Source organism: Cynocephalus volans, chromosome 9, assembly GCF_027409185.1.
Source record: "Cynocephalus volans isolate mCynVol1 chromosome 9, mCynVol1.pri, whole genome shotgun sequence".
NCBI classification, from domain to species: Eukaryota; Metazoa; Chordata; class Mammalia; order Dermoptera; family Cynocephalidae; genus Cynocephalus; species Cynocephalus volans.
The window spans coordinates 46018444-46042825 of record NC_084468.1 but is presented as its reverse complement, the minus strand read 5'-3'; the positions used below and the strand labels follow the sequence as shown (position 1 = coordinate 46042825).

The following is a 24382-nucleotide window of genomic DNA, read 5'->3' as shown; positions in this document are numbered from 1 at the left end:
TCAATTTAAATAGAGACCGTGGGTTGTAGGAATAAAATGAGAAAATAAAGCACATACTAAAATTCTTAATAAATGTCTATTGAATCTTCAAGCATGTAAATCCCAGGCTGGCTGATTAGCTCAGTTGGTTAGGGACAGTGTTATAACACCAAGGTCAAGGGTTTGGATCCCCATTCTGGTCAGCCACCAAAAAAATCAATCAATCAATCAATCAATCAATCCATCCATCCATCCATCCATCCCAGTGTAATCTGATAGTCCTGAGTGTATTTTATGCAAACTGGGTACAAAACCTTCTGAATGTCAGGGTGAAAGCACTTTAATAAAGTTTAATTTCACTAATCATGAAATAATCAAAGAAATCCATGTGACATATATTTACATTTTTATTAGAATTCTTCAGAACTGTCAACAATTAGACAACATATCAGGAAAAAACAAATGAAATACCAACATCCTTTAAACTTGCACCGCTTACATATTTACACATAAAGTTACTGTATATATAAAAAATATTTTCAAGGACTCATGGGCTTGGGAATTTTCAAAAGACATTATTGCTACATATCAATATTTACAAAAAAGGCCATAAAATAACTTCAAACATTAAGCCACGGCAAAGAAACATCTGATGTAAAAAAAAAAAAAAAAAAAAAAAAAAAAAATTATAAAAATATAAACTTTCCAGAATATCCAAGACAAAACTCTCAGTGAAGTGCCCCTGAAGTACCTAGACATCTACAATTAACAACTACTTCTCTTACTATAATCAAAGTCAACAGAAACGCAAAGGAATTTTTCAAAGTATGGCAAACAGTGACAATTTCTTAAGTGACAACACAACCCCAAAACCTGTTAACTTTGGAAAGGTGCGAGAGCATAGAACTCCAGTGCAAATGGTTACTTCCAGATTCATGGCCACAGTTCTCTAATGTAGTCTAAAGGATGCAGGAGGGGGAAACTGTAAAGGTAACATACCTGAATCTTGTAAGACAACACAGAAACCTTGCCATGTATGTATTTACCTCTTATATTGGGCAGTAATAAGGGAAGGAAAAAAAGGTAAACTACAAGAATAATATCCAGGCTACAGCCTAAAGGGTAGACTTTAAATACGTTCCAGTGGGACAGTAGCAATATATACGGCCTAAGGAATGGGTACAGTATGTTAACTATAAATAACAGAGTGCCTTAAGTGCAGGTGGATTGCAAATAAATAGTTCCTTAAGCACTCTACTGCTCATGTGCCTCTATGTACGCTCTGGTCAGCTACTCTAGACAGCTATGTGGAGAGAAACAGGAGCACACTGATGACGAAAGCCAAGTTACTTCTCGGGTACTGAAGGACCCTCTAGGACTCAGGGCAAGAACACTTCCCCAAAATATTTGTCTACAAGCATACATATGCACACACACATACACACTTATAGAGATACTGGCCCAATGTCCAGGCCATGCCTGTCGAAAAGGCTAAATCTAAACTTTATTTCCTGCTATGTAAGAATCCAAAGGAAGACAGCACTGTTTTCTCACTCCTGTGGGACTCATGCTGTAAATCATTAACTTTCTCAAACAGCATCAAATCCATTGAGTACAATGCTGTTCTGAAGCTGGCAGGCTTGTTCTAGAGAATCTATGAGCAAGTTCATCAGCTAAAAGAGGAGATTTTGTTAAGATTGTGCTTGGCAGTTACAGTTTTTCTTTAAAAAATCAACAAAAAAAATATTAACTTTTTCCTTCAAACTTATATGGCTCTTAACTTATCCCTACAGACAGCAGACATAACACCAGGGTTGTGTACAGAAACTAAACCTTGTGGGGTTTTCCTCTCAAATGTATGAATGTGTACAATTTATAGACGCATATATACAGATGCTTGTTGGGGAGGTCTTCTCTCCAATTCAACTCCTAACACCAAATTCTATTTAAAAACCAGACAGGGCAGTAGTACGTAAGCTCATGCTGTGGTCCAGGCAGTGCCTTTTTTCATACTTCGGAAGCATTTTTTTAAGACCTACATCTCATTCCCAGCATGAAATTCTAGATTTCTTAAGCCCAGTTGTTCATACGTCTGTCCTTCGTTCTAATAATGTTCTATTTTCCATATAAAGGGCTGAGGCTTCAGCTTCTCATCTTGCTGCATCATTATATCATTGTGAAACGTTCTGAAGGCCAAATGTGACTACTACCATTTATTCAAATAAATTATCAACCATAGTTTTCAAACAGAATTGGAGAAGCCTTGGAAAGGACTCTGGGCATCTAGCCCATCTCACTCTCTCTTCCTCTAAATCACAATTGTTTTCTGTCTACAGTAGGGGTGCTACTCTGCTATTGGGGATCTATACAGTTCGAACTTTTGCAATGGGAATGGTGGTCGATAACAAAAATCATCGGCCACTAAAGTGTGCTCATAAAGACAGGATTACAGTGGGGTGCCCACTACTACCCTGGAGTAGGATGCGAGTCGAAGGAAAATAAAATAACCATTATGGAAGCCAAAAGAATGGGGATCATTCCTGAAGGGCAGACGCGTATGCTCATTCTGCTCAGACATCTTCATGCACCAGCAGTGGCTGGGAGGAGGAAGCGGTGCTGCCGACAGAATTGATCCGCACAGAATGGTCCACCACGGGGTTCTCTTGGTTGGGGCTGCAATTTGCTAAGTTGGAGTAAATCTGAGAAAAACAAGTGCACAGTCAATACCCCAGTCCCTAACAAGGAACACAGCAACAGAGGGTACGCTTACAGCTTCAAAATTGCAAACAACTGGTGAAGACTATAAAGAGAGGTGGTTTACAAGAACTTTGCAGCCAAAACCCAAATCCTATTGACAAAACAAATACAAGCTTTGTTTGTCCCTCATTTTCCCCAAGGACATCACTTGACAAAAGATGTAGTGGCAAAGCATGTGCAAGTCTTTCCATGGGACACGTCTGGGAATAAGAACCATCTAACCTATGAAAAAGGTTTATAAATCTCTGTAGCCAACTACAACCCAACAGCCACTGTAATTTGCTGAGAAACCCATGGATCTTCCAGGGGTCTCCTGTTAGGAATCAAAGCACTTGGGTGGAAAATGCTGTTTAACTTGAAATATATGCTTTGACACCCAGAAAAGCAAGCTTTAACCCAAAAAAGTACCAGTGGTGTGCTATTAGAGAAGAAGAGAGAGCTCCAAGCACACAACCAGAAAAAAAGCAGCTTAAAAAAATCTGAGTCAAAGTAAGGATCACTAATTCTTCCTTAAAAGCAGGAGAAGAAATAATGGATTTGAGTCTTCATTCCCCCCTCTCCAAATCACTGGGAGGGCTTTTCCAACTTCAAACAACCTCTCATTCTATATGGCTTGTGGGCATGACAGCGATCTGCCATTTTCTTGCTATGCTTGTTTAAGCAGAAGGCTCATTTCCCTGCAGTAACAAGCTGTCCTTTCTATGCTTTTATTCTAGCTCACATCACCCCAACCCTCCAAAGGATGAATGGCCCTGACATGTGAGAGGGAGAATATACCGACCCCATGACCAGCATTTGGGGTGGGGTGTGGTGGGGGAGGAAACATGGTAAATTCTCATGGAAACTTCTACTTCTACGCTTCTGAGCACAAAGCTTTCCACTCACCCCCTGCCTCATCTCACATCCTTCTTTGGCTCAGGACAGGGGGGCTGGGCAGAAAGAATTGGTTTCCATTGCTTTACTGCTCTCACCTGAAACCCAGTTTACAACCTAAGCCAAGGAGAAGAGGAGTAGAGGGGAAGGGAGGTTAGTCCTCACGCTTAGAGTGCCCAAGAAAGATGACACATCTAGAACCAGGAGAAGGGGATTCTATGCCTGGCCACAGTATACTCACGTGACTGGTGCTATCGGAAATTTGCTTCTCAATGAGCTGAACGATCTGCTTGAATGTTGGCCTTTTTAGGGGATCAGCATCCCAGCACGTCTTCATTATGTCATACCTGCAAAATGAGAGTCATTTACTATATCACTCCTTCATGCCCTTAACCTGTCTTCAGGTGTATGCCACGCAACAACTTCAATAATAATTTCAGGGCTATGCAACTGGACATATGGAAGGACATATTCATAAAATAAAACCCTGTATGTATGAAATGTTGCCAAAACTTTCTGTATCTTTGGTGACAAGAGATTATGAAAATACAGAAATGACATTTGACCAGGGTGTTCTAAAAAGGAACCAAGTGACATGTCTAACTGTGCTTCTGAAAACCCTCAACACCTGGGTTTCTATTTTTAAAAAGAAAATTAAAAGAGGAAACATTATCTAAAGGAAAAACTTCTTGGCCCTTACATTTCAGCAGGTGCATGCTCAGGGCTGAGCATTCGGAAGCCTTCCTTGATCATCTTGTAGAACTTGGAATCCACCGGCATTCCAGGGTAGGGGCTGCTTCCTGAGGCACAGTTTGCAAATCAGTGTTAATCACAAGCAGGAAACTAATAAAACATCAAGAAGATGCTCTGAATCTAATGAAGGGATCTTTGGCAAGGATCACTTTACCTAAAGAGAACAACTCCCACAGAAAAATCCCATAGGACCAGACGTCACTTTCAAACGTGTACACACAGTTGAAAATGCTTTCAGGTGCCATCCACTTTACAGGGAGTCGAGCCTGTCATGGAAGCACAACAGATTCAACCATGTTAATTAAGAAGCTCAAAAAAAAGTGAACAGCAGATATTCCTGTAGATGTTGCTCCTGCTGAAAGGGGGGGGTGAGAACTTGGATACCATCTCATAAACACCTTTTACCCTGTATGATCTCAGATGATCCAACCACCCCTGAAATATGTGGCTCATAATTATATTATCCCCATTTTAAAGATGGGGACAGTGAGTCAGTACAGCATGGTGATCAAGAGCACAGACATCAGAGACAGACAGGCATAGATTTTAATCCTGGCTCCACTACTAGCCTTGAGTGATGCAGATTTGTTAGTTGTCACCGAATATGTTTCCCTCTTCTTCCTTAATAGAAACATGGCCTCCCACAATTAGGACTACATTTCACAGCCTCCTTTGCAGCCAGCTATAGCCATGTGACTCAGTTTTGGCGAATAATCTGTACGTGTTAGATGGCAGCTTGAGGAAAAACTACTTAAAACGTAGCTGGCACGTGCCCTCTTCTCTCTTTCCTCAAGGGTCCTTTCCTCCATCCTGGCCCTGGGATGTGATGAATGGACAGATGGAGGACCACGAAGATGGGGGCCACCCTCAGGAATGGCCAAACATGGAAACGTAGAAGGAATTGGTCCTGAGGCCTTCATGGAACCTCTGTACCAACCATGGACTGCTATCCTTTGGCTTCTTGTACTTTTATTTTGGGTTCTCTGTCATATGCAGCCAAAACTATCCCTCACTAATACACTGGGAAAGTCACTTAAATATCTGCAAATAAGCCTCAGTGTCCTCTGCAAAACAAAAATAATACTTCCAATTTCATGAGTTGTTATATGGGTTACATAAGATACTGTAGGTAAAAATGCTTAGGACTGCTTGACTCACTGACATCTGAAAAAATCATGCAGCATAGGCAAGTGCTCAATAAATAGTAATGGCTTATGGTGATTATGATTACTCTGAGGTGTAAGTGGCAGATTCAGGGCTTAAATTCAACAGCTAAACTTCATATTCTGAACTCTTTCCACTAAAGTCAAGCCAAACTTACCATGACTCTTAAAGACATTCTGGATTCCCAGATCTTAATCTACCATAAAAGCTAAACCAATCCTTCTCTTAATCCATTTAGGACTGAAAACTAAGAAGGCAATTTTTTTTCTAGTCTTAAAGTTACTTTAGTAGTTAAAAGAAAAAAAAAAAGCTTTCCAATATTCCCTCCCAGATTTTGTGCAAAAGCCCCTATAAGGGCTCTTAACCTGAGATCTATGGGTGTCTTAATTGCAGAGGCCTGTGAACTTGGAAAGGAAAAAAATTACATCCTTATTTTCACTAACTTCTCAACAAAGTTTACATTTCCTTAAATCACAAATGAAAGTAAGAAACCATAGTAATACTAGCAGTACTTGTGATTCTATCACCAACAATAATCACAGATATCTTTATATCCTATTACGCTATTTACAGATATCCTAAAATAATATTCACATTCATCACCACTTTGCATTTCCAGTAGTTTTTAGCACCACAGATAGAATCTGTTACTCTGTGTAATAGCAAAGCACATGTACTGACATATCTCAAGATTTACTTTCTAAAATTTTGATAACTTTATTTCAATTTAATTCCTTTTCTTGGTAATCCTATGTATTTTATTTATGCATTTAACATTGTATTCTGACAGGTATCCATAGGCTTCACCAGACTCTGAAAGGGGCTATGGCATAAAATGATGAAGAACTCATGCAAAATGGAAGAACTTTCAGAGAACCCGATCCACCAAGCAGATCTGAAATGACTATAACATAAATTTGGGGGCAGTGATATGGGTGAGTTTTCTTGTTTTTAACTTGTTCCATAAATTCTCCTTACCCAGTAGCCTGGTGAAAGCAATGCCTGCAATTGGTTAGTTCAACTGACTTGAACTGGAGTCCACAATCTGGAAACCTGGTGGGGCCTAACCTGTCCTTGTCAATTCCAACTAGTCACTAACCAATAACAAGCTAGTAAGAAGTATGACATAACCACTATCATGATTACTTAGATTTCAAAGAAGACATCTATAAAGAATAGTAAGAACGTGCCTGACGGTTCTAAGCACTATATATATATTAACTCATTTATCCTCTCAACAACTTTATGAGGCAGGTGCCAGTATTATTCCCAAGAGGAGAAAAACCAAGATTCAGAGGTGTTGCGTAATTCTTGCCAAATATTACACAGCCACCAAATGATGGAGCCAGATTAGAATTCAGGAAGGCCAGGTCCAGTGGCTACAACCTTCTCCCCCTCTTGCCCTTTTGTCAGTGTTCAGAGACCTGGAGAATGAACCACTTTTCCTTAGTCCTTCCAATATTGCACCAGAATGAAGACAAGTTGGTTTTATTAGCACTCCTGTTGATGATATCTAGCCTTGGGGGAGCCTTTTCAGAAATGCATGCTTTTGTCAGGAGACAAACCCAGCAAGACTTTTACAAAACCAAGTTGATTACAGCCTACCAAGAGAGATGCCACAGTGATGAAGGAGAAAACATCACATTATCATAAGGGACACAAAAATTCACCTCGAGGAATAAATCTGGACTGTAGAAATGAGCCTAGGAAAATAGGCATAGAAGAATACAGAGCAATGCAGTTTTACATACTAATGGGATACTGCTCTAGAAACCATGGGCCCTTGGTTTCAGCCTCTAGTGACCTATGTCATCTCAGATAAAAATCACTAAAATATACTGTGCCATAGTTTCTCCAACTTTTAAAATGTGAAGATGCTGCATTATAGGGCACGAGTTTGTCCAGAGAATACAATGATAACTGGCAATGAAATAAAGCACTCTCAAAAAATTCACTATGTTCTACAAACCCATCATGACTTATGAGCTCTCTATTGATTGTAAGATCCAACATTCTACATAGCCAACTCTGAACATGATCTTAGATTTTAATCTTTTTCACACAGCATGTCAATCTTAAAACAAATTCTCCTGCTGTGACCTTCAGGTCTACATTTGTTACACTTGAACAAAATCAAATTCATTGCTATTCTCAGGCCATAATGAAAATTAAGGCTATTTCTGTTTCCTTCACATGCCCCATAATTACACAATTAGAATTAAGAATTATTATTGGGCTGGCCCTGTGGTGCACTCGGGAGAGTGCGGCACTTGGGAGCGCAGCGGCACTCCCGCCACGGGTTCGGATCCTATATAGGGATGGCCGGTGCGCTCACTGGCTGAGCACGGTGCGGGCGACACCAAGCCAAGGGTTGAGATCCCCTTACCGGTCACAAAAAGACCAAAAAAAAAAAAATTCTATTATTGAATGTTAGTTGTAGTAATGTTCAGCATACCATGCAAATTTTGCTGAAGTATACTTAATTTGACTGCTAACATGCATGATATCTCAAAGTATGATTTGCATTATGAAAATTATAGAAAATAATTTTTATCAAAACTTGAAACTAAAAATCCTTTACAGGATTGTCAAGCAGACAATGGATACTCACGTTTCCTTTAACCACATAATTAGAATCATTCTTGATGTCTCTGGCTAGACCAAAATCACAAATCTTTGTGATTCGACCATGAGTAAGGAGGATATTTCTGGCTGCCAAGTCTCTGTGAATACACTATTAGGTTGGGGGAGGAAAGAAAACCATTTAAATTCATTTTAACTTTTAAAGAGTGAAAACTATTTTTAATACTAGAGCACTGCTTATATTATAAAAATCCAATACTTTTGTTTTACATTTAAAGTATTCAGTGCACCAAAAATTAAAATCAAAATTATGCCTTGAATGATGTTCACATTTTGTGTTTCATGTTATCATGGCCCTAATTACTATAATCACTTGCAAAACCAATTCTAATAAATGCTTTTTCCTTCTCAGGACTGCTTGCATTCATAGGAAAACACATTATAAATAGTTGTATAATATTTTTGAAACTGAAAATCCATTTTGCATGCATCTCTTCGAAAGTCCTTTCAGAGAGTTTCTAAAATGTCTTTGCAACTTCAATTTGATGTCTCCCAAGGATGCAAGAAAGAGGGTCTTTATTTCAGCCATCCTATATCCCCTTTTAGTTTGGTAATTGTTTAGAAAGGTCACCATTGACTCTTAAGGGTAGGCTCTATAACCTCATTCTGTTTGGTTAGTCCCATTTCCCAGAGAATTCCTCTCACCCTTCCAGAGACTATGTTCACTGTTTGGTTCCATGATTCTCTTCCAATTTCCATCCTTTTTCCAAATGTTTATTATTCTCTCTGACTTATTTCCTGACACTTCATAAGCCACACATATAATTTTAGGGGACTAATGTCAATAAAACCCAAGGATATGCTTCATCAAGCATGGCAACTATAAGTACCCCCTGCTTTTGCTAATAAAATGATTATTTCTCTATTTTCTAGGAGCATATCCTATATCCTAAAAGCCAAAAATTTTAAGTGAATTCGCTACACATAAAAGAATATTCATGGAAAGCTCATTTAGACAGGCTTGCACTTTAAAGCTTATAAATTAGAACAGGAATTCCAAAGAGAAGGCAGTTGGAACATGAAGAAACTAAATTTCCTCTGCTTTTGGTTACCACACTTCAAAATGACACTGCATTCTAACTATGGCTCTAAAATGCTCTGTTCTCAGGAAAAAAAAAAAAAAAGATCCTTCTGATGTTTCTGAGAATCACCCCCACTTACGTTCTTTGAGGCGAGGAAAGCCATACCCTTTGCCACCTGGTAAGAAAAGCTCAGCAAGTCTTCCAGGTCTAGGGCCAACTCATCATCCTCCATGATGGCAGGAGTCACATCTCTTTCCATGTATGAGCCTGTTAGGAGGAGAAGAATTTTCTTAGCAATTAAAACCTTAAAGGTTAGGAAAAGAAAAGACGGTGACAACGACAATACCAAAGGAGGTAATGAATGAATGGATGTGAACTTGCAGGCTAATCACCTCCCCAGTGTTGAGGAAAGGTAGGTGTTGAATCAGAGCATTAATATTCAGCAACTCTGGGCTACATTACAAAATCCTTTAGGGACAGGGATGGTGGGTTAATACAAAACACACACACACAAAGATGCTCAGATACAAAATCACACACGCACACACACAAAACACACACACAAAGATGCTCAGATACAAAATCACGCACGCACACACACAAAACACACACACAAAGATGCTCAGATACAAAACACACACACACACACACACACACACACACACACACACACAGATGCTCAGATACAAGATCACATGCTCTGACCCCAAGCACCCACTTGCAGCCCTAACTGCCCATGACCACCGTGGTGGACACTGCCATTGGACCCTGGTGTAAAGGAAAACTGGTCACTACCAGGAATGATATTATATTTCACAGTGGTATGATATATCCTCCATAAATGAAGTTATTTTGTTGCTTGATAGGTACCCACCTATTCTCGCAGATCTCCTTTTGTCTGCCTTGGTTGGGACAACATAAGAAACTCCAGGTTTCATGTCCATGTACTCATTCGTACTGTCATTGCTGGGAGAGATGAAACATCCATCAAATCATTACCGAATAAAGTAGAAAACAGGGGAGCACGAATGAGTCAGGCTCTGGGCTCTATCTCCACCCCCCTTTGTTATATAACAGACTGATTTTATTTGAAAAAAGTAATGCAAAGTTTGAACAAATAGTGAAAATCTTGTTCTGTAATACGTGAGTTTTTAATATTCCTGGGGATCAGATTAAAGTTCAATCCCTGGGAATTAGACGTCCTTTTTGTGTTCAATCAGAGAGGACTCAGGTTAGAAATGTCCCCACCTCTTGACATGGTAGATTTAATGGGAAACAGAGCCAAAATATTACCCATATTACTTCAAACTCTCTAAATTAGCCCCAAAAGATAAGATGAAAGGAAGACAAAGAAGACGAGATTCTGAGATGTGTTACGGGGGAAGGCAGAGATCGTTAACATGTAGCAACTGATGGAAAAGGTTTAAAAAAACCAAGTCTGGTTCAGATAAACACCAATAATTTGGATGATTTTCTGAACCATCTGGACCTCTTGAATCTGCAACATTTGGCTGGAGATTCTTCAAGATTTCTAGTACTTCCTGCTTCTGATTAGCATAGAAACACCATGACAACAATCTCCTTCAGAATGTGCTGGTGGTTCCAATCCCATATGGGATCCCAAAGCCATAAAGAACATCACACAGGACTGAACAATTTAGGCCATTATCTCAGAAAATTTAAAAAAAAAAAAAAAAAAAAATATATATATATATATATATGGCCAAGGTTTCAGAAAATAAGGCAGAACAGCTCGTTTCTTCATATAAAGAGCATATGCTCAGGAGAAACTAATGAAAGATGGTTTGTACAGTATTTTACTACCACTTTCTTTAAGTGTACAGAATTAAAAAATATGTACAATCTTTACCTGGGGTTTTAAACTTTAGCCAGAGGTACAGAAAATGGCTTTAAGAGGTAATTGCCCATCAATAATATTTACTGAGGGGCTGGTCAGTTAATTCAAATTGGTTAGAGCACGGTTCTGATAACACCAAGGTCCAGGGATTGATTCCTGTACTGGCCAGCCACCAAAAAAAAAAAGAGAGAAGAAAAAAAATTTACTGAGGTCTCCTCGAGGGCCTAGTGTTAGGAGTTCAGGAGACAAAGTCTTGCCATCTCAAAATGTAGGGGACATTGAGTGAATAAAAAAAGAGAGGAGAAATCCACCACACAACTGCAGCAATATAAAGTATAGTGGACTGGGCATGACAACTACAATTTCTCTTGGGCTGGGTGAATCTAGGAAGTCTTCTTAAGTGGTGGATCTTAATGGCATTTGGAAAGAAAGAACAGATAGGGTACGGCAGAGAAGAATTCTACTCCAGTTGTAAAACAAACTAATTTTCCTTAAGAACTTGAAGCTTTTTATACATCATTTAATTTCAAAATGGTAACAATGATGAAAGAGATGAGAATAAGGTCCAAAATTTTAAAAATACGTGCTACAGTAGTTATGCCTTTTTATAGCATGATGATAAAAAGGGGGGGGGGGGGAGAAAGGTATATAGAAATAATTCAGAGGTAGGTGGAAAAAGCCTACATGTGGAGATGTGCTCAGAGCTCTTTGCCAGTCTGCTAAAGGTTTTAAAGGACTTTACTATGACAACTTGACAGACTTTAGCATTTTCTCTATAAATAGTGTTCTCACTGTAAAGATGCATACAGCACTGAGCTAAACAGTATGGAAATACATGCAAGTATGAAACCACAGGTATAGAATTCATTCAGTTGCATAGAACTAAAGCTTGGAGGGGGGAAAAAACCCTAAAGATGCATTTTTTAAAAATCAGCAAAAATCTAAGTTTAACACAACTTGAATTTTTAAAAACACTACTTGAACTTTCTAAACTGTTAATCACATTTAAATGATTTAATAATTTTGATTTCACCTCTCAGAGTACCTCAGTTCATTTTTTAAAGAATCAACCTTGATTGCAAACCCTTATGACCCCATGAACTGCCTGTCAACAGCTGACGATTTATGTAAATCAGTCCTACCAGGAAGACTCCTTTGAATGCAGAAGGTTCTTATAAAGTGCTACTTCTGCGTGATCTTCCTGCTTTGAGCAAATAAATGAATCACGTTTTCTTCTCAAAAAATTCAAAAGATCTCCATAGCAACAATATTCTGTAATGACCAGCGTAGGCCCTACAAGCATAAGAAAAGGTTAGGAAGAGCTGATATATACAGATAATTCTGCCTCCTGCATAAATACCCAAGGGTATCATGGCCATTAACATTCAGCTTCAATGGATAAGCTTACTTAGTCCCAATACAATCCTATCTATTAACATTGCTTATCAACAAAGCAGCATCACATACAGTAAAATAAAACAAGCAAGCCTCTTTTTACCTTAATTTCTAAGTGATGTTAGTGTTCGGGGTCAGGCCTGACTGCTGGTTTTAACAGACAGAAGTTACTGCTTTCAAAGGTTCTACTATTATCAAGCTTCCTACATGAATCCTTTGATTCACTTCTGTTTACAGCAGGGCTTCATGTACTCTCGGTAATGTTATCATGGAAATGATGAAGAGCACAAATTGTGGCATAGTAGGAAAACCAACCACATGGAACAGCCAGCTGAGACAAGACTGGAAAGTGGGTGAAAACCTGAAATGACCTGGATTCTGAGCACTATGAGTCCAAGTATTTTTTGGTGTCATGAATGCTTAAAACTGAAGCTCTGAAGTAACAGGCAACTAATTAGCTTGGGTAGAAATTTTCTCATGAACAATTCATGATGTGGTAAGCAACATTTATGGGGGTTGTTTTCAGACATTATATAAAGCTGTCAACTTTACCGTGGATCTCTCCAGATCTCGAGGAATGGCTCATTTTACACATCTTTGTTCCTTTAGAACAAAATGTGTTCTGCAAACATCACAGACATCCTTGATGGGAACCTCGACTTAGGCTTCAGAATTGGAAATTCATTTTTACAGAAGTGAAATGTTTGCCTCATTTGGTGTATATTTGAGAAGTGGTAGACTTAGGGGCCTATTTTAAATTATGGTATGCAAATGATTTTAACCCTTTAGTGACTAAATACGATCTGGCACTATGTAAACTCACAAAATAAGCCTTGTAGTCAAGACAAGATGTTCAAGAGGTTAATGTTATTGAATAACATACATGACAGCAACTAGCATATGTCCTGGGCTGTTCCACCCCAGGATATAAAACCAAAACCTACATTCTTAACAATACAGAAAACAAAATCTAGCAAGAGATAACAATAGTGTGGGTAAAAATCTTGCAAGCAGTTAATAATCGACCATTGCCAAAATCATACTAAAGTGTTCCTCTTTTGATAACTTGACAGATTATAAAAGGCGACGTGGACATGGCTTTACCTCCAATGGTGCATGCTCCGAGAAGATTCACAATATTCATATGATTACCGAGGTAACTCAGGACTTTGAGTTCAGACATTAGGGCTTCTCGTTCCGTTAAATGGGCACTTGCTAAAATCAGAAACATCTTATTTTAGCAAAAAACAAATGTGGCAAATTGCCATTGAGTGCATGCAGCAGCCTACAGGGACTTACGTTTGAGCATCTTCACAGCGACAGTCATGGCCGCGTCTGACTTAATCAAGCCGTATGCAGTCGCCTCAACCACTTTCCCAAAAGCACCAGCACCCAAGGTTTTCCCTGCATAAAGGAAGAAAACAAGGTGAGAGGTAGTGGCGAGTGGGAATGAAGGACTATTTGTGAAATTTGAAAATCAACAAAGGACTTACAAAGACAAATTTGTCTAGAGACATTTCCCTACACTATTCCCTGCCAAACCTACCAAAGGTGGTAAAAATTTCACAGAAAACACTTATTGTTTCTGGTGGAATAATACAAAGGAAGCCATCCAGGTTCCCTAAAGTCACTGTTACGTGTACATGAAAAGGACACATGGAAAGCCCCTGTTTCATACTGACCAAAACTCAGCCTGTTTCTGGGAAACTCCCATCTGTGATCATAAGGAAGCTGGGTTGGGTCTATGTAAACGTAATTGTTTCCATTTATCTCCTCAACAACCTTCCACTGTACTTCATACATGGGTTTCTGGAGAGAGAAAGGGAAAGATATATCACCTTTTAATGATTAATGTCTCAGTCATTATAGCACTCAGGGGAGAGAACAAATAAAAGGTTACCTGTAAATATTTGTAGGTCAGAATCATCACAATGATGCACATCATACCAGCGACAACGACGAAACCAATCAGCAAAGGAGTAAAGAGTGTGTGGGGATGGATTTGTTCTAAAATGAAAGAGAAATATGGAATTACAAACTATTAGCAGGAAAGGATCTCTGCCACAATCACCCATCCCCAAACTGACCCACCTCCCTTCTTAGACAGCCCATGGCAGGACACAAAGCTACGAGGCTCAGAACCATGCCTTGGTTACACCTTACTCTTGCTATTTAAATACATCTTTAAAAATATAACTTTAAACCGTATTACTTTGGAAGAAAAGTTGAGATTTCTGTAGGACAAGAATAATTTTATGCTCTTTTCAATGAAAAGCAACATCAGAATGAACTTTGTATTTCAATCAAATTCCTGCCTTGGACAACTTTACAAAGAAGCTTCCTTTATAGATGATTTATATTTTCTTCTTTATGCTTTCCTCTATTTTCCAAATTTTCTACAAACATAGAATGTCTTCCACAACTGAGAAAAACATTTTTAAGAGTTCTTTTCATCGCCCTGTCTGGAAAATCGATGATGTAGAACAATGTAAGATTCTTCCCCTCATGGAGTCAAAAACAGAAAATATAGCACTTTTTGGCACTAGTCTTTGCCAACTCAAAAAAAAAAAAAAAAAAAAAAACCAAAACCAAGTGCTAAACACTTAAGTGCCCAGTTTCTTTGTTTTCTAACTTTATACCAATTCATCCACAAGAATCTATTTAACTTATGTTAGAAGAACTAGATTCACCCATGAATCAAATTTTAAAGATTCTAGCTTGCTGAAATGACTTCAAACAGGCACTTAACTTTATGATATAGTGTCTGGCTAAGTGTTAAAATAACTCATATTAAATAACTAAAATTTTAAATTAAATTTTAATCTTAAATTGTTCTAATTCTGTTTGCATATAAGGTAAACACATTCCTCTTTGCTTAATAGAGACAATTATAAATATACAATTAATTATATATATATATAGAGATACACACGCACACACATATGGTATATAAAGCAGCATGGTAAAAGCATAAGCTTTATTAACAAACTAGTATGAGACAAAACTTAGACATGAAACAACTGAAGACAGTACTTGTATGGTACGATGTAGGTTATTACCAGAAATGGCATGACCAATGTTGGAATGAACTTAAAATCATGACTGATATGGTAGACAGAGCCTAAATATCCCCTTAAATTGGATTAAAAAGAAATATACCTTTGTTGTTACCTTTAAATGCAAAGTTAAAATAGGCAGAACTCTTGCCCACATCATTGTAAGCCTTACACTCAACCGTGCCATTGTGCTTGAATGCACTAGAATCTATGGAGCTCTGAACCACTAGTTTTCCAAACGGTGGCACAGATGAGTTTTGTATCTGCACATCCACTGGCAATACAGGCACAGAACATCTAGAGGGAAGAAAACAACAGCCCAGGCTTACTCTAGGAAAATAAATAAATACACGAAACACTTTGGATTTGGCTTCCTTTTAAAACAAAGTTACAGGTTCATAATCAGTAAAAACCTCCTTTCACAACCGTCAGTGTCTGATGAAGAACGAGCACTTCTGTGGCACAGTGAGCGAGGAAAGCACCGGGGAGGAGGCTGTGGACATGTGACAAGTCACCTAATGCTCCGAAACTTAGTTCCTACCACTGTAAAATTGGGATGTTAAACCCATCTGGGAGGGTGACTTAAAAGGATTAGCAAAGAATGACATAAAATGGCTGGCATGCTCCTGGCACAGAGTAGAGCCTTATAAAGGAACAGTTGAAAAGGAAGAGTGTGGAGGAGGAAATATGAAAAATCTGTAAGGATGAGGACAGGGAGACCCTCAAAACCACACCAGCGAGGCCCCTGAGGTTCCAGGTTCTAGGCAGGGAGGTGCCGGTTGTGTTCCAGGTGGCAAAGACCACGACCACTGTGAGGGACCTTCTCATAAGCCTGGCCCCCACTACACTGTTTTAAATGTCTAGCCATTTCCTATACCCTTCTTCACACCTACATACATTAGTTGTTTATTCTGTCTACTGTATCTTTCTACCCGCTAGGATACAAACTCATAAAGGCAGAGAGACTCAGGTGAGTTTTGTTCATTAGCACAGAATTGGGCACACAGTTGGCACTCCATAGTTGCTGAATGAATGACTAACTACTGAGGTTGCTTCCACTGTGGGCTTCCTTTCCAGGAGTCTTGAACCCTTATTATTCCCCCAAAGACAACTACAACTCAGCCAAAAAGAGCAATCGTGAGTTACCTCCTCTAACATGTTGTGATAAAGAGGTCTGGTCCATGAAAAATAAAATTTCCACTATCATCCTGACTATTCAATTGTGATCGTAAACTGCGATTTTAAAGCCAAGCATAAAATAGCATCCAATGGATAAAAACAGCAACATTGACCCCATTTTCGTCTTCAGGTAATGCGAAAGGACAATTTAAAGCTTAAGTGTAGATTGAGAGAAGCAGCACAACGCCAGATGTTCTCTGTTCAGGGGCTGGGCACCTAATCAAGGAGAAAACCTTTTTAAAACCCATAGCTTACAAACGCCATATGCATGTTGTAATTGTATGATCATTACTTTTTGGTAACTTGGCAATTAACTTCTGGGGTAATTTTTTCATGATAACTACAGCCACATTTCCCACACACATTACCTCCTGTGTATAGAATGGAAATCTAATTACTCTGTCCTGGAAAATTGTTCTATCTACCTGCAGGCTAGAAATTGCATGATAAATCCAAAAAGATAGCTACCAAAATAGAGAAGTCACTCAGTAATCATTTTTCAGCAAACAAAATTAATGTCTACAAGGAAAAATACAGCAATTATCCCCTCTAAAAAGTCACATGGATAGAACAAAATGAGCAAAACAAAGCTTTAAAAAAAAATATGAAAACACTTGAAATTCAAGTGAATTGCAGTCCTTCCCTCATGCATTTTAAGCAGTGCCAAAAATAATCATCTCACCTCTGCTCAGTTCCTGGACAAAAATACCAGTCTATTGTGGGCTCTGGGAATCCTGCAGCCACACACTGGAGCATGCCATTCATAAGCCTGTCATAAGTCAGGATTTCTGGTTTTGCTGCAGGGAAAGAGAAGTCGCCATATGTCAGACTGCTGAAGAACCTCAGCAAGATTTGCTCCACGATCTTTCTAATCCTCAGAGCCCAATGAGGCTGCTGAGGAGCCAGAGGGAACATGTTACTCACAGGGAAGAATCTGAACCAGTGAGAGGCATGTACAGGGAGGCGGATTTGAGGGGTTCCACAGTTCCAGCTGCCCAGCCCCAGAGCTGCAGGGTGACAGTCCACCCTGCAAATGTGGAGGTCTCAAGAACTCTCTGTGCTGGGACATGGCTGCAGCAGAGGTTGCAGGGCCACCCAGCAGGGCTTCCAGTGTGGGGCAATCTGAAAGATTGCTTCCAATCAAGACTCTAGCATTCTAAACTGTTCTAAAGGTGGAAATCCTGTTTAAAGGATTCCCACCAGTGGGATTTCAAATCACTGCACCTGCCATAGGAATTTCAAGTTATTTTGGGAACTGGAATAGATGAAATTAGAAGTTGATACAGGAAATGAAAAGCCCCACTCTCTCTGATGAATTTTCTCTTTTTTGGGGGGGGTTGAAAAGGGCAGTGCTGAATCACCTTATTTACAGGGAAGTGAAAACATAAAACTAAAACACAATATAGGATTTTAACTCCAAATGCAAAACAAGGACAGAAAATTATAAGAAAAAAAAGTCCAAGAATTTTATTCATACATTTATCTGTACCTTAGTATAATCACCAAAAAAGTAAACTGCATGTAGGAATACTCTAATTTGACATTTCTATGTGTAGCTATAACAATCAACAGATATTCAAGAATTTCAAATTCTTGAAACTTTCTAAAGTGAAAGGAAGGCGAACTGTGTTCAGTTACTCTAATAGCAATATATTTGAAGGATTCTAATTCTTCGGGAAGAAGTAAGTTGAACTGTAAGCATCTTGATGGCAGGGATGGCAGTGACGTGCTCACCCCTCCACCCTTGAAGGTTCAGCAGTGGTTGTGCCAAGTGCAAAACCAGAACTACGGGATCTGGCAGATCTGAACACCAGCTCCCAAAGCTTATCAGTTCTCTGCCCTTGATTAAGTTTCTGAATCTCTCTCTAAATTGCTGTTTCCTCATGTGTAAAATGAGGATAATAACAGTACCATTTCATAGGGATGTTAAGACAATTAAATGAAATGGAGCATTCAAAGAACTAAGAATGATTCACAGAAATGAAACAACACAGTTATTATTTATTATTATTACTGATTCAGTTATTTTTTTCTAATCAGAGTATCCACTCTCCTTGGTTAATCAAGTGTGCTGCAGATTAAGTTAAGTGTATTTGCTACTCTAGATATTCTCTTCAATGATCTAAAAATTGCTTCTTTAAGATAGTCTAATAATGTGTACTATGTGTTTTAACCTGATGCATTAAGAATTTAACACCGATTATGTGGCAACTGGTAGATAAAATAGATGTGGTGAGAAGGAGACTGACAGATCAGAAGCTTAGGAAGTTTATTTCCCAAAAGAAGGTAACACTGACAAACAACATCTTTGAAGAACAACTTCTCAGCATCTCACCATCCTTAGAGGCACAATGACTTGGCAGAGATCAGAGTGTCCACATGCATGACACACCCACATGTCACTCAACCTGGCCCTGCTGATGGGCTGGCCATTTGGCTAATACACACAAAAGAGCAACTCTCCAGAGCAATCTCAAGGTAGGGGCATCCTTGAGAGTTTGGATCCAATGCCAGCTTTCACAAATAGAGCAAGAAGGCGAGCCATCGTCTTGCGAAAGCATCCATCTGGCAAGTTTCATTTAATTATCATGGGCAACTGTGTGATTGGGCTGAAAAGTAGGACATAACACAAAAAAACAGTGGACCCTTAGGAGGAGAATGCTATTTGCTGGAGAATGCAGGCACCATACGGTGGGTCTCTCTGGACTCAGTTTAAGTGACACCTCCTTTTCTAAGCAGCCCCCAACTCTCTGAAGCCAAGCTGGTTGGTCTCTCTCCCCATCCCAAAAAGCACCTGACACTGCTATGCAAGACTTTGATCTGCCTCCTCCATCAGACTATATGTTCTCAAGGTCAAGAACCACATCTTACTGATTGTACTTATAACTCCTAGCACAGAGTCTGACCCACAGCAGACACACAGTAAGAGCTGTTGAATGCTTAAAGATCCCACCCAATGAAACAAGTCTGTAGGATTCACAAGAAGGGACCTGGGAGAACAGCCTGGTGACTTTCCTAGGTAGGGGCACTATTTCTACGATTCTTGCAATAGAAGGCTATAAGATAAGAAAACCACATGTATGCCTGGCCATGTAAAACTTTTTTTAATACTGAGATTAATGGTGAGGAGAATCTACACATAGATGACAGAGATTATCTGGATAGGACTCAAATGGGAATCAAGTTCATAACAGATTTATTCATACCTACACTCCCTTTATCACTCACTTTTCCTAATGGCCATAATGTTATGTGATAGATTTGTTGTGGAATTAAATATTGACTCAATAATAAAAAAAAAAGTCTGAAAAGATACCTTAAGATGTTAACAATGGTTATTTCTAGGTAGTATGGTTATGGATAGTTTGTAGCTAAAAATGAACCTATAAGACATTTTTTAATTAAAAAGTTGGAACAGATCAAAATTACATAATCAATTACATTTAGCTTTGCTTACAAGTGCTCCAAGATCCAAGCCTTCTAGCAGGACACCTGGCAGCAGTTATACAATGGCCATGGCTGGCAGTGGTGCAGTCCGGCTGGCCTACTTTTTCCTGTATGCTGGTTAATTAGGCAGTTTTTTAAAGCTATTGTCCCAGGTGGGTCATAACCTGAGGCTACTGGAGCAGCTTTTGTCCTGTTGGGACTGAGAGGGTCCTCAAATGGCAATGTGCATTAAAATCACTATGGGAAGAGGTTAAAATGCAGATTCCTGGGCCCCATACCTCCAGAGATTCAGTAAGCTAAGGTGCTGACCCAGCAATGTGCTTCTTTAAAGCACCTTCAAGAAACCCTGATCAGGGCCAAGACTAGAGAAGCATCTCGAGGATATGAAATTTAAGAAGGCACTAACCCTAAAAGTCTTGCAAGTTGCACCTGTGAGGGAGGCACCTCCTTCAATTTTGCACCTTAGGTCCGTCTCTAGCCTCACCCTAGTCTCAGTCCCATCCCTATTGTTGGTGATGTAAGACATTCTGAAAAGGCTAAGTTACACCACTAGCGTGTGGCCTGTACACAGCAAGCGGCATTATGAAAATGTTTAATGCATAAAGAATGAACCAGGTAGAAATCTGATTCCTAAACGTGAAAATCTGGGCTCATCCACATTTTGTAAGTGCCTCAATGCACCATGTAAGGCATTAAATATACATTTTGCTTTTAAAGATACAAAACTCCCTGCAATTTTCCAGGTTAAATCTGAGCTGTGGTTTCTTAGATAATCTGCAATACGCAGTATACTAAATGACACATTCCCTAATTCCTCCCAAGTTGGAGGTTTAGATAAGCCTAAGAGGTCTATGAGTTATATATTTCCTGTGGAGATTAAGAAAAAAAAAAAAAATAGCCTTTTCTACTTTCAAAGCATTGTGGACCTGAGCCATTCTGGTGTTTCCAGCAATACTGATCAGCATGTAGGCAGATTTCAGAGTGCTTGTAATTCTACCAAGAATTTATTGCTCATGCAATTAAAAATCTTAAACATCCACTGATTTACCCCACAGATTTGTGATCTTGAAAAATATTCCTTTTCACCACCATCAGGTCTATGTGGAAGGCAAGAACAAAAATGAATTTTAGGAGTATAGCATAGATGAGTTGGGGGCTGGGTGTGGGGGGATCTGTCTTTCATTCATCTAAGTGCAGGAAGCATTTTTGAGTACAACTCTCCTCTCTCTCCAACCCCCTTAACAAACTCCTGCTGTAAATGCACATTTGCCACACTCTATAATCAAGAGGACAAAGAACAGAGACTCCAAATAATAAAAGATTAAATGGAGAGGGATCATAAGAATGAATTTCTGGTTTTTACAACACCAGGTTTGCTTGTGTTTAACAGTGAGGCAGCAACACTTTCCAACAATTTGTCATTATCCTGGTTTTGGTCTGGGTGAAACCTACATTCCTGCCATAATACCATTATAATAAAGGAATTTAAATCAGGTACAATAGGAACATAAAAATAACTCACATTAACTTTTACTTATAAAAGCAGTATTATACTTCTTTAAAAATCCTCAGAATAGATATTTTGGAAACATATTGTGTCTTGTACATTCTTAAAGATATCTAGAAATTGGCATATGGGCACTTCAACAGAACTTTAACAAAATTTCAACTATAATCTCCTGCACCCAGTTGTTTTTAACAAAGTGTCCATCGTTTAAAAAAAAAAAAAAAAAAATTCTCCTAATGAGGTTTTAAACTAGGAGTCAGCAAATTTTTACTGTCAAGGGTGACATAAATATTAGGTTCGTGGGCCATAGGTCTCTTGCAATGCCTCATCGCTGCAGCTACAGCACAAATGTAGCTGTGGACATTAGGCAAGCAAATGGGCATAGCCGTGATGCCATAAAACCTTATGTAGGGACACTGGAATTTGAATTTTTTTCGCATGTCTCATGAAATCTCCTTTTGATATTTTTCAAAATTTAAAAACTAAAAAAAAATTAAACATTCTTAGTTCTCTGTGGACCATTCAAAACCAGGCTTTGGGCAGAATTTGGCCCACAGGCTGTAATCTGCCAACCCCTGTTCTAAACAATCATCAAAAAGACAACCCAATCTCAAAATTAAGTGAAGAAATGATAAAAGTACTTGGAGAAAGCCTTCCTCAGCCAGAATCACTGTGCTTATACACCAGACATGGGTTGCTGTATAACCCAGATGTGGGGAGGAGGACCTGTCTATACATAAAACAACTCTGCTCGCTGCCAATGAGTGCAGGCATGGGACAAAAGAGTATTTTCCTACTCTGTAAAAGTAGCTACTTCATTTTTGCCATGTAATTCAGAAGTGGAGAGAAGGGTATTGACACAATGCCCATGGAAATATTATGTATCTATTCTTGGATTAATTTAAATTCCCACTAAATTACAGATGACCCTGGCATACACGTGTTAATGGAGGGGGCTAATTTGATGTAAAACACACATGGCTCAACTGAGATTTCTATAGAGTGGAAGTTCCACAATATAAAAGGAACTACTCATGCTGTTTTCAGAAAAGTTCAGGGTCAATTCCAGCAGAAGTGTACTTGGTTACATACCTAAACCTGTTTCTCCTGCTTTCCACCATAAACATAAAAAAATGGCTAGACCACACAAGCAGGGACAACAAAGGGCCTACAGATCCAGACAGGTTACTTTGTTCTCAAACAATCTGGGAATTTAAATAGATTCCCCCAACTTAGCAACACACCCCACAAGACCAACTTTTTTATGAGATATAAAGGAAAAATCATGACACCAACATTTGAGTGGTGGAAAATGTTTAGTTCAGAGCTACATCTGTTAAATTTTTTCAGAATAGAAGAGAATCAAGTTCTACTTTAAAAGTAGGTTGCCATGATATCTTTTTTTTTTTCTCAATTTAAGTGTCTATAACAATTCTTGTATCCACAGAGATTCTCTTTATAAGGAGAAAGAGATATTAGAATCGCATCAAAAACAACACTCATCATTCCCAAGCAATTTGAAAACAAAAAGTCATTTCATGTTCAGGAAGAGAAAATAAAAACAGAGTTCAAACACTGTCAGATATCTCAAATGAACATGCATTACCTACAAAAAGATTAATGTGAACAGACAAGCGACTATTTTTACATGGATTAGCTATCACACTAAGAAAATCTGAAAATTATTCCTTAATTTAGAACTGTCCTGAAAGCCAGCACAGTGTATCTTCAATATGATATGTTGAAGACATAAGGACATAAAAGATAATGACAGATGATAACCTTATTAACTTCCAGGCACTTACTCAAGGTCACTCATTTGAGATAAAACAAGATAATTATAAACTTTAAATAACCATCTGACAGATTTCTTTTAAAAATTCAGTCACATCATTTCAGAGTCCCACCTCACTCCACGATGTTTCAAAATTGCATCAGACATGGGCTAAAGAAATTATCAAAGATCCATACAGTGAGATACCAAAATGATGCTGCAGAAGAGTATTTTATGACATGAAAAGATATTCACAACGCATTTGTTGTTCAGCACCAAAAAACCAGATTGGGAAGCAATATGACCTCATTTTCGAAAAAAAAAAAAAAAAAATGAAAATGGTCTGGAGCAATATATATATAATAAGGGATATTACTAATGGTAATCTGCAAAATATAAATAAACTTTAAAAAGTTAAACTTAAAACTTGCTTGATTTTTATTTTTGCTTTATTTACATTTTCTAGTTTTTTTTATCCTTCAAATAATACTTTTATAATAAAAAAATTGTTTTAATTTAAAAACACATGTATACAAATGTTTGCACAAACCAAATTAAATTCCAGTTACTGTGCTAGCCTTACAGCAAACTCTCAAAAGCAAGTAAATAAATTGGAAAAGAGTTCTAGTTAGCAGTAGCTTTATTTAATGCTTAAGAATTCCAATTATTTAATATAGGAGTAAGTCTAACAGAATCCACCCAACAGGAGGAAAACACTAAAAGCAAGGCCACTCAAGCAAAAATCAATAGATAAACGTATTAGTAGCCAGTCTTAAAATTTTTGGCCTCTAACACAAGTATGGCTTGAACAACCATGTGTTTGGAACATCACACCACTTTTTAAAAATGGAAATAGAAAGCTAACAGGTGAAGAGGTGGGAAAATGTTTCCATCTTCCAAAGAGGGTAATGTTCTAGTAACTTTGCTCTCTGTTTTGTAACGATCTTCTTGAAAGGCACAGTGGTCCAAAGGCCC

The 24382-nt window shown here is 38.5% G+C and overlaps 1 protein-coding gene across 4 annotated transcripts in view; it reads right to left on the bottom strand.

Annotated features, from left to right (window-relative positions):
* Window positions 1-2549: 2549 nt before the first annotated feature.
* KIT (KIT proto-oncogene, receptor tyrosine kinase) overlaps window positions 2550-24382 on the bottom strand; it is a 77202-nt gene continuing 55369 nt past the window's right edge. For 2 of the 4 annotated variants that reach the window (XM_063108253.1, XM_063108255.1), the window contains exons 8-21: window positions 17362-17476; window positions 15604-15797; window positions 14345-14451; window positions 14127-14253; window positions 13744-13848; window positions 13549-13659; window positions 12192-12342; window positions 10066-10157; window positions 9331-9458; window positions 8138-8260; window positions 4517-4628; window positions 4310-4409; window positions 3851-3956; window positions 2550-2678 (exon numbers count right to left, since the gene is read on the bottom strand). In XM_063108253.1, the coding sequence (XP_062964323.1) occupies window positions 2550-2678; window positions 3851-3956; window positions 4310-4409; window positions 4517-4628; window positions 8138-8260; window positions 9331-9458; window positions 10066-10157; window positions 12192-12342; window positions 13549-13659; window positions 13744-13848; window positions 14127-14253; window positions 14345-14451; window positions 15604-15797; window positions 17362-17476 (1700 nt within the window). The remainder of the gene's footprint in view (window positions 2679-3850; window positions 3957-4309; window positions 4410-4516; window positions 4629-8137; window positions 8261-9330; window positions 9459-10065; window positions 10158-12191; window positions 12343-13548; window positions 13660-13743; window positions 13849-14126; window positions 14254-14344; window positions 14452-15603; window positions 15798-17361; window positions 17477-24382) is intronic. The other 2 variants (XM_063108256.1, XM_063108257.1) reach the window with 1 other exon arrangement.